Source organism: Triturus cristatus, chromosome 2_1 (genome assembly GCF_964204655.1).
Source record: "Triturus cristatus chromosome 2_1, aTriCri1.1, whole genome shotgun sequence".
NCBI lineage: Eukaryota > Metazoa > Chordata > Amphibia > Caudata > Salamandridae > Triturus > Triturus cristatus.
The window spans coordinates 509,750,503-509,765,028 of NC_140581.1; the positions used below are offsets into that span (position 1 = coordinate 509,750,503).

A 14,526-nucleotide genomic window follows, 5' to 3' on the forward strand; every position below is an offset into this window, starting at 1 on the left:
AATCAGCGGAGAATGGTCCAAGAGGCCCCTGGGAAGAATGCGGACGTCCTGCACCCCCGCGCACTCAGTAGACGGGACAAAGATTAAATCAATCCGGGCGTGCGAATGGTGCGCCGCCGAGGTGTGGGTGTACTGGCGGGCCCGCGGGTGCCAGACCCTCCACACATCACACAAACCCTGAGCCTCAGCCCAGCCCGATAGTAGCTTCGACCGGGTGGCCCTGGCAAGGGAGACCGGGCCAGTTGCATCAGCACTAGGCGTATATACCGCATTGAAATCCCCCCCCAAGACAAGCGCGCCCGCCGGGAGTGTGGGAAGCAAGTGTGCCGCGTGCGAGAGGACGGGCTGCAACTGGGACGGGGCCGCATACAAGGAGACAAAGGTCAGGGGACACCCCTCAAGGGCCCCAGAAACCGCAACCACCATGCCCTGGGAGTCGGAGTGAACCTGGGCAAGAACGAAGGGAAAAGTCCGCCGAAGCAGGATAGCCACTCCCCGGGAACCCCTCACGAAGCCGGAGTGCCACACCCTGTCGTACCCGTAGCGAGCAAGAAAGGGACAGTTGTTGCCAAGAAGGTGGGTCTCCTGCAAAAGAAGGACATCAATCCCAAGACGCTGCGCGTATTTGAGGACCACCGTGCGCTTAAAGCGGTCCAAAAGACCATTGACGTTCCAAGACAAAATGCGCATGGCGGCCTTGGGTATGTTAGTGTCAGCCATCATCCCAGAGCGGAGCGTCTAGTGTAAGCAGAGGAGAGACGCCCCCGGAGCACGAGCCCAGCAGGGCGGCCGGGGGGGCGCAGGCGCAGGGGCACCCCCGGGGGGGAGATCCCGGGAAGGCAGGCCAGCAGGAAGGGCAGGAATGCGATGATGCCATAAAACGAAAACACGGAGAAGGATCTCTCCAACCAACAAAATCCTCCATAGGAGAAAGAAACAACCCCAAATCACCCCAACCCCCCACCCCCCACCCTATACTTCGAGAACGGAAGCATCTGTCGCCCGAACTGTAAAGTACAACAACCAAGCTATACGCTCGGACTTGAGCACCTAGTGGACCCCCAAATATCCGGATGGTGACCAAATCCCCCGCCCTGGCCGAGAGCAATCTCTAAAATGGAGCACAGAAGTCCAAGTCCCAACATTGGCAGCCCGGTAAACCACCCCCAGACCCCCGACCATCAAATAAACCACCTGCAGCAAGAGCGAGTCAAATAACTGGACTGCAAGAGAGGTCTGAGGTGTCCACTGATCCAGCGGGCGGGGCTACAGAGCCCGACCGCCCCGGGGATCCAGCCCGGCGGTCCGCAGCAACAGGGCTGGAAGGGGCGACCGAAGAGGCAGGGGAGGCCCCAGAGGCCCGACGCGGCCGTCCCATGGAGCGGGTGACCACCACCTCACCCTCCACACGGCCCCGGGGCATGGTGCGCCTCCGACGGCGGGTCCTGGACGGCCTGGATGTAATGGGTCCCCTGCGACCACCCGGTGATGAGTCCCCTCCAGGGCGATGCAGCGGATGTTCATGATTTTATGATTTTGAAAGTGGAGAGAGTCGGCACGCCTGGCCTCGCGGAGAATGGCATCCCTGTCCCTGAAGTTGAGGATCTTAAGAATGAAGGGGCGGGGGGGTGCACCCGGAGGCCTCGGGGCCAAGGAGCGGTGGGCCCTCTCAATAACAAACCAGGCCGAGAGGCTGTCCGCCGGCATCCAGGATCGGAACCAGCCCTCCAAGAAGTCGTCGGCCCGGCCCAACTCAACCCCCTCCGGAAATCCCACCAAGCGGAGGTTACTACGACGCGCCCGGTTTTCCGCATCCTCGGCCCGGCGGTGGAGCTCCCTAGAGTGGGTGGTGAGCTCTCGAACCTGATCCTGCAGTTGACGGATGTCATCCTCCGCCGTCGAGATTCGTGATTCGGCCTCCGAAATGCGGGCAGTAGCATTGCGCAGATCCTGGCGGAGAAGGGCAACGGCCACCTTGACCTCACCCACCATGCCCTCCAGGGAGGAACGAGACGCATGGATGGCCTGCAGGATGGCCGCCAGATCCGTGGCCGGCGCCGCCTCCCCCGTCGAGCCGGGCCCCCTCCCCGAGGATGTGAATTGGTCAATTTTGGTTTGGGTGGCCGCCGGCGCCGGCTTGGAGGCCCTGTCCTTGCCCATAATGGCCTCAGGCAGTCCGTGGGGGGCACCAGCGCCCACTGGTGGGCCCCGCAGAGGATCCCAGCAAGTCCAGGGGGACCGAGGGCCAGGGCGGCCGGAGGAGGAACGGGCAGATAGAGCGTCCACTCACCCGGGCGGCCGGTAAATCCAGGCCCCGCAAGTCGCCTCCCGGGGCGCTGCCCGAAATGACAGCCGAGCCCCTGCCAGGGACCGCCGCGGCTCGTCGGGGTCCAAAGCGACACGCCACTACCTCACTCCACCCGCAGCCGATGCGGTCACCGCCGGCAGGGCTCCGCACCTCTTCACTCCACACCAGCGAGTCAGCACTGCAGGGCGGGCCCACGAGCCCGGTGGGGGGGAGGATGGAGGGAGGAGAGATGAGGGAACCGGGCTCCCCGACCGCCGATCGCAGCCCGACACTCAGGGACGGCCCCAGGCTCCACGACGCCGCCACACAGAGCCCGACGTGCGATCCAGGAGGGGCTGCATCCAGTGGGGTGGGGTGGAGGAGGGGGAGGCAGCCAAGGATCGCCGACTCCCAAGCTGGAGCTACCACAGAAGCCCCCACACCGCCTCCACGGCGTCGGCGTCCACGCCGATGCCGCCGCAGTCACCGGCCTTCACCAGGCGTCAGGCCGCCCCCCCGAGGCAGCTCCACGCCCCAACCGGCAAGAGGGATCCAGAGAGCTTCGGCCGGTAATGAGGAGGGGAGGGGGGCGGGGTTGGAGAAGTTGCTGCCCCCGTGCCCCCGGAGGCCCGGGGCCTGGAGACCTCGTGGGCGCCGCGGGCTCCTGCAGCCCTCACAGCCGAACCTCGCACCAGGTGCTCCGCGTCCACGTCCCGGACCCGCTTCAGTCACGGCTGGCGGCGCCCGGGAAGGACCGGAGCGCGTCAAAGTTTGCCCCCAGGCTGCGGGGCTGCTCTGCCGTGAAACGCGCCCCTCTGCTCCCGGCCAGGGCGTCTGGGAGCGGATCGGTCAGAAGTGGAAGGGACCGGGCGCTCGGAGCCGCTTCGTTAAGCGGCCATGTTGGTCCGGCCTCTGACAGACTTAAGAGAGCCTTTCTGTCAAGTAATGTTTATCCCACAGAAGAATGCTCTCCTACGGGGCCTGGGTATGCCAGACACCTAGGCAATCAACCCCCTTTAGGCCTTCCTAGTGCTAAGAAACGCTGGATCCCTTGGACAAAGATGTCTCACAAGGTGATTCTGCTGGGGACCAAGAATCAAACAGACCCTGATGACTACCATCAGACCCTAATGCACCCAATAAAGACCAAGAAAACAAGAGTGGGGATCCTCCCCCTCACCCAGATATGTTTAGTCATCTGATAGACCACTGTAGTGAAAGTAGCCAACTTACATAGCTGGCTGCCTAGAAATCCCCTAGAGACTGAGTTGGTACATTGGAATGTGGTTCATCTCTCTGCCTTCTTGCACCTAGAAGCCCTATTTGAGCAGCCATGCGCTTTAGAAATGGAAATAAATAGAAATATTAATAGATAAGGAAGTCCCTGTGACCGCCTCATGGTAGAGTGTCCCCGAACATCCTTAGAAGGGAAAGTAACTTTAACTCCTCAGGAAGATGGGAGAATGGCCAACATCTTGGCAAAATACACCAAAGACCCAAAGGAAGGCAAAGCCTGCTCATGGCAATCATGAATGTTAAGATTTGGTGTGTGCTTGTAACTGCAATCCTAGACATGGCAGAGGAAGCTAATAAGTTGGGGTCCCTGATTTTTCCTGATATACTATCTGAACGGGCCTAGAGAGTGGTCATTTTCCAAAGAAATGGCAACTGTGCCATTTTTGTGAGAGGCACAGATTTGTACTCCTTAAAGTAGACCCAAAATTAGGGGACATGGCTTCTTCGGATGCGGTCCAGTGGCATAAGTTCGTCTCTTTGGAGAACCATTCATAAAGGAGCTGGGAAAATTCATCGCAACATTTATTTCATTGGACACAGCCAATCCTCTTTAAAAAAGATACTCACTCTGAAGATTTTTTTTGGGTCTAGTCAAGGTACAGGACGCTTGACTGACTCTTTTCCTACCCAAGCCTCACAGAGGCAACAGGGCTCCAGACGCTGTAAATGGCAGGACCACTTACACTTTAAAGGATTCTTCCTCTCTAGACAGCCAGAGGAACCAGGACAACATTTAGAGGCATGAATAGCCAAATAGGTTGTTCTGATAAGTCTTATTCCTCCCTATGTAAGGTTAGGGTGAAGGGTTTCCAAGTTTGTTCTTAACTGGCAAATTTTGACCTAGGACACTTGGATCCTACAATCCATTCTGGAGTTCCACCTTGAATTCTATGGTTCACAAGACAATTCCGTCACACCTGATCAATTAGCTTCTCTGGAAGGGAAATGTCCATTATAGATCAAGAAATAACAGACCTGCAGGCAAAACCTTCCTACGCCCCAGGGGGGTTCATGAGCAGTCTCTAATTAGTGAAAAGAAGGATGGATGACATCAGTCAGTTATAAACCTCAAGGAGTTCAATGAATGCCTTGTGTTTCGCCAATGTCATGCTTCTCCTCTTTAGGGTCATTGTCACACAAGGGGACTATATGGTTTGCCTGACTTAATGGATGCATGGATATTTAAGGCATACAAATTTAGAACACTCCCGCTCAGCATCTCATTGGTGCCTTGGTGCTTTACAATAGTGCTTAGGCTTGTGATGGAATACCTCAGATGCAGAGGAGTATGATTCATCCTCTACTTGGATGAGATTCTTTTGATGAATGTATAGCCGTCTCGTTTGTCAGAACATCTTCAAGTGGCATTGTCATTGATGGAGACCTGGGTTTCATCATTAAGGGAGCAAAATCACGGGTACCATCACAGGTTATGACGCTTCTCTGCTTTGTTATAGACTTAAAGAAGACAACGCTCAGCCTTTCTGTCAAGGAAGATGGCGAAAATCAGGCAGGAACATCACAGGACTTTATCCTGACTAAGTTCATAGCGGCAACAGATGTCTAATGGGCCTCCTTGTTTCCTCTAATGAGGTTATTGTTCTAGGACTGTTCCACTGCAGAGTACTCCACTGGCTGAAAGCACACCACCTCAGGCGAGGACTGACGTATTCAGAAATGGTCCCTTTATGGGAAGATGATGCCAAGGAAGAGATTCACAGGTGGCTAAACCACATGGAGGCTTGGAAAGGGAATGTTATCTTTGGGTCAAGTCATAGAATTTATACTGGGCCATAGAAACAGATGCCAGTAGTCTGGGATGGAGCACTAGATGTCGGGTCTTAGCCACAGTATGAAGATGGTCCAATCAAGAATTAAAGTTACACATCAATTGCCTAGCACTCATAGTGGTGTCTTTTGCACTCAAATGCTGAACTAAGGACCTGGTAAAATATTATGTTTTAGTGAAGATTGACAGCATATTCGTAGTACATTATATAAACTATCTAGGGGGATCAAAATTCAAACCCCTGTTTAAACTGGCTGAGGGCTTCTGGCACTTTTGCCTGGAGACTCTGATATCGGTGACAGCAGAATATCTTCCAGTGACTTCGAGCAACGTAGTCGATTGTCTCTCTAGATACAAATTTAATGCATTGCTGTTCAAGGACATCACAATCAGTTGAGGTCCATTTTAGGCACATCTGTTCGTGTCATGGCTGAACCATCAAATCCAGAGACATGTGAGTTGAAGACCGGACTTGGGGGTGAGGACAGCAGATGCTTTCCTACAAGCTTAGAGTCAGGAAACTGGTTACACTTTTCAGCCATTTTTGATGATGATAATACTATTGGCTCCTGGAATTTGGCAGCAAGCAGACTTGATGCTTTTTTCCCTGATATGGAAATCGAAGTCTGGTATCTGGTTCTTATGGAACTTTTCTGGGATTCTCCAATCCATCTTCCCCATTATCAGGAGTTACTGTTGGATCTGTTGCGGACCCCTCCTGGGCTATTCGAAGAGGTCAGCTTGTATCTAATTTTATGGAGGATTACAGATCAGAGGACATTCGGGACAAACTGAAATACTCAGGCTTTTAGCTGATCACAGTCGAACATAGGCCAGCTTGGACACAATGGATGGGTTGGTGTTTGCAATGGAGTGTTGAACCCTTTAAGGTCTGACCTTGTCTGATTTTTTTTATTGAGTTTGACTGCTGAATATGGCTTACAGGTTAGTAAATATCTTTACTCTTACATTTTAGAGAGACATAAGGATCAATGTGGGGGAACACCCCATACATACAAAACTATTTTGGGAACTTTGACTCTTGAACCAAGATATTCCTGTCTTTGGGGTGTAACTAGAGTCCTAAATTGTTTTTTGTCTCGGCGACCCAATAGATACTTGTCCAGGAAGCAACTGTCAGGTACGTTGGCTATGCTGTCATGTTTCATATTGTGTAGAAGGTGTTGGATGTGAGAGCTGTGGGCATTTCAATAGAGTTTTCACTCCAGATGGAGTTACATTCAATATTACTAGAAGAATTAAATCTACCAGTAGGGTCTGCGCAGGTTTCAATGATACCCCGAAAATGTATGTGATGGACTGTATTAAGGAATGACAGAGAGACTTCTGGGTAAAATATAGTTGTTAATGTCACTTGGGAAACCTTATAAGATGGTTTATTCTCCCACTATTGTCAGGTGGGTTCATTTGGCTAGGAGTGGTTATGAGTCCTTTGTATTTTTTTTCTTTTTTCCTCTGAGGTCTCATTGTAAAGGTAGTTTGTTGTACTGTGATCATTTATTAAAGCTGCCTGAGAATAAAGTGAAGAAAGTAAAAACGTATTTCTCTCCTGCATGTACAAATAAAATGAAATCCTTGTTTCATAGTTCATCTAGTTTAAGTCTTTTCAGTTTAGTATAATCGGCATGGAAACACGGATTCCCACATTTTATTCCCTAAAATCTTGTATTTCCGCTCATTGTCCCACCACGGAATTATAGCGACCCCTGGTAAGGGTAATTCATTAGAGGGAAAATAAGGAATATTATTCTAGTCTACTCACAAGTCGCTTATCAGAAGTTTCCTGATGGTGAAAAAAGCTTTTAAAGTAATTTTGTTTTCAAATGTTAGATATTAACATATATCCTAAACACGATAGACTCGTTGCAATGGAATCAAGTCTCTTTTCTCTTAATTGTATTCAGTTGTTCTATGATGCATTTATTAAGATGAAATATTAAATTTGTCTGCCCTTTGTCCTACACAAATTCTTCTAGGAAAGGTGATAAAACGGAGTTGTTTTGGGATCTCACTGACTTTCCCATAATTAGCCAAAGAAAATCTCAAATTCAAGAGGTGATGTCGCAAATCGAGTCCCATATGCAAGATATACGTACAATTCTAAAGAATCCTTCTGCTACGTATGTTACTGTGTCCGGACAAGAGGTAATGTAAACATCTCAAAACATAGATGTTTCTATATTAATCATTAAAGGTAAACTAAATAGTACATGCATATAGCCCAAGTGTGGCTCATCACTGTATGCCTTTAATATTTACCTTTAATATGCTTGTGCTGTTACATGGAGCCAGAAAAATCCTCTGCCCTTGCACCAATAGAGTGATGGCTGCTCCATTTTCTCCTAACATGGCCAAGAAAATGCAAGGATTTGATGCAAAATTGTATTTTTTTCTCCAAATTCTATTTTTTACCAGTGTGCAAGCAAAATATGTCAGCTCCTAGATCGAAAGGGTTTAAACCATGTAGGTACTGTCACAAAAAAATGTATGTGACAGTTCCCATACAGTATGTCTGTGTTGCCTAAGGTCAGAGCACAGCTCCAGGCCCTGTAACCACAACACACAGAGAACTGGATGTTGCCCAACACTAGAAGATTTTGCGCCATAACCAATCGCAGCTGAAAGGAAGGTCCCATTCCCGCCGCAGTTCTTCATTGCAGTTGAAGTCTTCGGTTCTAAGTCCATAAAGAAGTACAAGAAGTAGAAGCTGCAATAGGCCCCTTCTCTCGACTCTTGAACTCCAAAGGGCGTGAGGGTGTCAATGTTTCTCTCCGCCTCATCCTCAAACTCCAGAAGAGCTGATTGCGAGTTTGGTCCTGATGCAACACTAATTTCTGGTTCCCTTTTGCGATGTTGTAAGAAATATAGGCCTTCAGGGAGACCATGCTGTGCATATTTGCCACACTTTTGCTGCCTCTGGTGTGCCTTCGATCCCCAAGGATGCATAAAGGCATCCAGCTGGGGTGCTACTGGTGAGTTTGTGCTCGGCACAGTCTGAGCCTCTTGAACTCACTGCAAGTTCTACACAAGCTTCTGTGCTGACTTCGGTTCCTCCGCCACTGGCTGCACCGGTGCCAGATGAGAAGCTATTACCTATAGTCGTCTTCAACTCCAGCCAGCTTCATCTCGACATCGACCGAAGGCGCGCTCTGATCCCACTGGAGCCCAGCATATAGCTAATCCTTCATGACTCCGATACCTTGCCTTTACCAAGTGACTGAGCTAATACTTTTCCATCAGCTATTTGTTTCAAATTCTCACAATAAGGACTATGATGAGGGAGACAGATTCACCCCACAATAAGCGGTTAACAACTGGTATAGCGAATTAGAGGATGCCAGGATGCTTCTTGACCAAGCATCCTATGTTAGAAAGTCTAGTGGATCCGCTGTCCACCAGCAGAAACAACACTAACTCCTTTCCTACGACGATTCCTGACCATGAGTCTAAACACATGGAGACATTTGACAAGTGCATGTTCATGCCTGCTAGTCTTGCTTTATGCTCAGTCAAAACCAGCTGCCTCCTGGGCCACTACTATCATGCTTTGTAATGTGTGGTTGGTTAAATTAGTCCGGCAATTCCAGAGGATCTACTGGAATCTTTAGCCCAGATACTACAGGACAGCCAGGATGCTGTAAAATCTTTTATTAGTTCTGGCCTCAAAACAACTGACTACATGGATCCGGCAATGGGCATGAGTGTGGTGCTTCGACTCCATGTCTGGAGACGGACTGCAGGTTTCTCTGGGGAAGTCCAGGTATCTTTAATGGACATTTCATTTGATTTCTCTCGTCTCTTTGGTGGGAAAGTATGTTCGACCTTTGAACGCTTCGAAGAAAGTCGTGCCACAATGCATTATTTGGCGAAATTCACCCGTACCAGGCAATTTCCTCAACATTGGTTTTCCCTTTTCTCGTTACATTAGGGGGTTTCAGTAATGCTAATGCCAGACCCTGTTGCCAGCACATCGTTCTTCTGAACTGTTTCATGGCAGACGCTGCGGCTCCCAGAGATAACTTGGAGGCCATTAGGGACAACATGCAGCTCAGTCCCTCTGCCCCTCCTGCAACCACAACTGTAAAACCACTTTAGTGGGTCCTTTTTGACACACACACACACCCAACTATGGGAGGCAGGACCATACATTTCCTTCAAGAGTAGCAAGACATCACTTCAGGCGCATGGGTCTTTCAACTTGTCAAGCGGGACTTTCTACATCGCTGCTCTGGCCTCCTTCATCCGTACAACTGACGGACAAGTGTGGCTGTTTTGCAGCAGGAATTGCAGGCCCCTTTGGTCAAAGCATCTATAAAGAGGGTTTCGGCCTTGGAAGTAGGAACTGGGTGTTTCTCCCTCTACTTACTTTTGGCAAAGAAGGAATGAGGCCTTCATCCTATTTTAGATCTTCACCCTCTCAATGCCTTCCTACATAAGGAGAAATTTAAGATGTTCGTGCTGGTCTAAGTTTTTTTTTTTTAAACCTACTGTATTGATTTTCTTTTTATCCAGTGCATTCACGAAGAGCATTTTAACATTACATCTCGTTTGATCCAGGTATCTTAGATTTGTTGGTTGTATTAACAGCATATCCAGCAGTTGAATTGACACTGTTGTTATTTTAACAATTGTATACACAATGCATCTCTATAGTACACAAACTTCAATAGTCAAATTGTTATTTAACTTGTAACAACTGCCCTTGCCCCCCGCACCCCTGTTCTGGCCATTCTTATCCATTCATAGTTATGTTGTTGCGTCTCGGAATGTCTTGTATTATGTGCATAATGCTGGTGATCGTGCATTCTGAATATTCCTACGTTAGGCTCCATCTCTTGGCGCTACGATTAGACTTCTAATACCCTAGATCACAGAGATTGGATCGTAGAGTTGGATCCTGCAGGAAAGGTATTTCTATATTTCCGTCCTACAGGCCCACAGACGTTATCTGCGGTTTACAGTGGGCCAGGAAGATGTTTAGTTTGTGGTGCTCGCCTTTGGCCTTACTAGTGCCCCTTAGGTGTTGGTGGTGGTTGCAGCACACCTTTTGAGGTCGGGTGTGCCAGTGTTCTTGTACCTCGACAGCTGTCTGTTGAAGGCAAGCTCACCCCAGGCAGTCATAGACTACATCCTGATGGTGGGGAACCTTCGTACATCTTTTGGGTAGACAATCAATGTGCTGAAATCACACCTGACTCCTTCACATGTTCATCGAAGCTGGATATGATGTAGTTTCATGCATTCCCCCTGGAGCGGAGAGTCCAGGACATTCGAGCTATGGTCCTGATGTTTCAGCCTTTGTCCTGGAATGTCTGTGAGTTTGGGGTTGAGGCTGCTAGGACTATTGACCCCCTGCATCCTGGTACCCCAGATGGCACATGTTCACCCTACTCAGAGCTGACGGTGATGACAGATGCATAAGAACTGGGTTGGGAAGACCATCCTCTGAGATAGATGGAGATTAGAGGATTCTGGTCCCCAGGGAAAACCTGCCTCCACATCAGTTTGTTGGAGTTGTGGGCAATCTGCGGCCAGATATGCCTATGGTTGACAGTATTGTGCTATACAAATGCTGATTGATTGATTGATCTGCTTGGCATTCCTACCATCAATCAAGAGGATGCTAGTACAGGGTCTCACAGACCACACAACTGCCATGTAGTACTGCAGCAAGCAGGGTGCAGGGGGGTCTTGGATCCTGTGCCAGGAAGCTCTGCACCTATGGAAGTGGCTTACTCTCCAGGGTATTTCGTGAATCACCAGTTGGGATATCTAAATACCAATGTAGATTAGCTCAGTCGATGATGCCTAGCAGTTTACAAATGACAATTACAGCCGGAGGTCGCACAGAGTGTTGTCCAGCCTTGGAGAGTACCTTGGCTTGAGCTTTTCACCACCGCAGACAATGCACAATGTCAGTATTTCCCAAAAAGACTCTCTGAGATGCATTTCAACTAGAGTGGAGCTCTAGAGTCTTGTATGACTTCCTGTTGCTACCCATTTTGGCTCAAGTTCTGAAGATCATCAAGAGCGACCTGGCTGATGTCATCCTGTTAGCTCCAGATTGGTCTTGGAGAGTGTGTCCTGCATCCAGGCCTCCACAATCTATGCCTCCATTTGTGGAGATTGAGCTATGGCAACTAGTATCCTTCGATTTTCCTTCTGAAGTTGTTGATGTTATTCTGACAGCCAGGCGCCCTTCTATGAAATTGGTACACGCAAGATGCTGGGACAAGTTTGTGGCTTGGTGCAATACAAGCTAAGCTATCTGAAATGTTTGTTTTGTCATTGTCCCAACAAAGACTTGCTTAGGGCACTGTTAAGGGCTATTTGTCTGAACTTTCACCTTTTTTTAGGGTGCCATAACAACTTTCTTTGTTTAAGTCTCCTGCTGTGATGAGATTTCTTAAAGGTCTACTACATATGTTTCCTCCGAAGCCCTTTGGGATGCCACAGTAGGATTTGAATTTGTTTCCCACTTTTCTAATGTGCACCCCATTTGAACCAATGCACAGTTGTCTACCACGTCTCTTGACGTTGAACACGGTCCGCCTGGTCGTGATAACATCAGCTCGTTGTGTGAGTGTGGTGGAGGCACTCTGGGTTCCTGTGTTAACTACTTTTATCAGAAATGCAACTCCAGTTCTCAACACCAGTTTGAAAGAATGTTGCATTTCTTCCAAAAATATTTCTGCTGAAAGTAGTACCACCGTTCCATGTTAGGCAGGCTATCACCTTCTGACTTTCTTTGCTCCGCCTCACCCTCTTAAAAGAGAAGGAGAAACTATAATGTTGTAGAACCAAGCGAGCTCTCTTTTCACATTGATCTAACCAGGGACCATCGGGAGGACGATCAACACTTTGTGGGCTTCTCAGGAGCAAAGAAAGGCAAGAAAGTGCAGAAAAGAACCATCTCTAGTTGAATAGTCCTCTGAATAAAAATCTCTTCTATGCTATTTAAGACGTAGCCTGAAAGGCTCATTCCATTTGATCCAAGGCTACTTCTGCTGCACTGGCACACAGTGTGCCTGTCCTGGAAATCTGTCAGGCTTCTATGTGGGTATCAATGCACATGTTCTTTTTAAAAAAAATAAAAATAATTATTATTTCCTTTATTGAGTATTTTCAAGTGAGAATCAAAAGAACAAAGAACTTAAACAATTGCCATTGATAACCAAGTTGTAGAAAGATCAAGTATGCAGGTCACAAGCATAGCCGGATTAACATAGGATATGCAAGACAATAATCAAATAATCAGATACAGGGCCTCAGGTGATTCATGTGGATCAAGTACTGCGAAGCCAGGTACTGCAACAACATTCAAGAGTCCAAATCCCTCACAGTAGAGGACAACCGGACACCCCCAGGGTCCAAAAACTCAGTAAGTAGTTCTCACCACTCCTCAATGTTATCCTCCGCCTTATCATGTCTACACTTCCTCAATTGTACCTCCTCTGCCACCGCCCACTGAGTCACATCTCCCATGCAGTGCTCAAAACTAGAACCCGCCTGCCCCACCCATGTGATTACAACTCGCCGCTTAGCCAGCAGCAACAGCATGTGTAGGAATTTAAACACCATTTTCTGGCCCGTGGGCCTACAACCTTCCCTCAGCAAGCAGATGGTCGGCTCCAGGGAACACAAGATGGGCACCGCCACCTGCGTCCTAGCCATCACTCCCACCCAGAACACCTATACCTGTGGGCACACCCAGGCGAGATGTAAAACAGAAGCCAGCCGGTGATGGCAGTGGGAATGATCGGTGGCTTGTTCTGATCCATTTTATGCATGAGGATGGGTGTTATGTAGGTATGGTACAGAAAATGAGTGAGTTTAAACCTGCCATTAGCCGAAACGGATTTCACCAATGCACACATCCTCTCCCACAGTGCATCCCGAAGTTGTATTCCCAGGTCACTATCCCAGGCTGCTTGTGCAGGGAAGGGAGTGCACATCTAATTATAGTTTTTATAGAATTAGGAAATCAAGTGGCAAACATCTTACAGATCCAACAAGCCACAGAAAGTGTGCGACATGCTCGGGCCATGGGGAACGATGGCCATATACTTTGTCAAAGCAGCAGGGCTAGCGCACGAAGAAACTGCCCAGTCCCACACCTAAACTGCTCTGCGCATCAGCAGATGAGATGAATTGGGGTAGAGATCCCCCAGGGTCTCACAACCCCCCTCCTTCCAAGTGAATACATCTGTGGATTCTGCAATCACCCTGAAGGCTGGTTCCAGAATGCAAAGTCTCTAGCAAAGGGGGCTCGTTTCAACACTACTTTCACTGTACATTCTCACTAGGATGCAGTGTGCTTAATGAGGTATAACACCTGGCCAGCGTCTCTCTATCCCCCGCCATCAGTATCTGAGGTAGTAATATGGCACCAGCCATGCCCTGTAATAGTCTCTTCTCCCAGTTACTTTCGTCCGTCAGCCAATGTGCAGTGTGTTGTATCTAGGATGCCAGATAGTATTGCTCCAAATTTTTGGATGCCAGACCCCTCTCCTTTAGCGGCAGTAATCGGAAGTCCCTCGCCACTCTGTGACTCCCCGCTAACATTAAGGAAGTAAGCAAGGAATGCAACTGCCTGTCTGTCAAATGAATGTCGGATGAAATAGAGACATCATGGTAGCCGTGCTATTTTCGAAATGACCACACGGCCCATGAGAAGGGTACTCCAGAAGTTAATGGAAGACCGAAGACCCTCCATGACCCTGCCAAGGTTATACTAGAGGCAATTGTACCTCTTGTGCACCACTATCACCCCCAGGTAACAAAAACAGTCAGTTTCCCAGCAGATGGGCAAGCTCGGTAGGGTCTCTGGGGCTCAGGATACAAGGAACCCCAAGGGAAACGCCAGAGATTTCTTGCAGTTGATCCAGAGGCGAGATAGGTCCCCAAAAGTATCAAGGTACCCCAGCAGGAGCAGGAGTGAGATCCTTGGCGCCATGAGGTAAAAAAAGAGTATTATCGATGGTCAGAGATATCAGGTGGGTAACATCTCCCACCCTATTTCCCCACTGCCCCATTTTCTGTTGAACTCAAATGTCAAGTGGTTCTGTAGCAATGGGAAAAAGGACCAGAGAGAGCAGACAACCCTGTCGCGTACCCCTGCCAACCTGCCAAC

At 49.1% G+C, this 14,526-nt stretch overlaps 1 protein-coding gene across 3 annotated transcripts in view; it reads left to right on the forward strand.

Moving 5' to 3' along the window:
• MSH3 (mutS homolog 3) overlaps positions 1-14,526 on the forward strand; it is a 2,607,526-nt gene that overhangs the window by 1,658,581 nt on the left and 934,419 nt on the right. For all 3 annotated transcript variants that reach the window (XM_085632401.1, XM_085632403.1, XM_085632402.1), the window contains exon 15: positions 7,370-7,538. In XM_085632401.1, the coding sequence (XP_085488527.1) occupies positions 7,370-7,538 (169 nt within the window). The remainder of the gene's footprint in view (positions 1-7,369; positions 7,539-14,526) is intronic.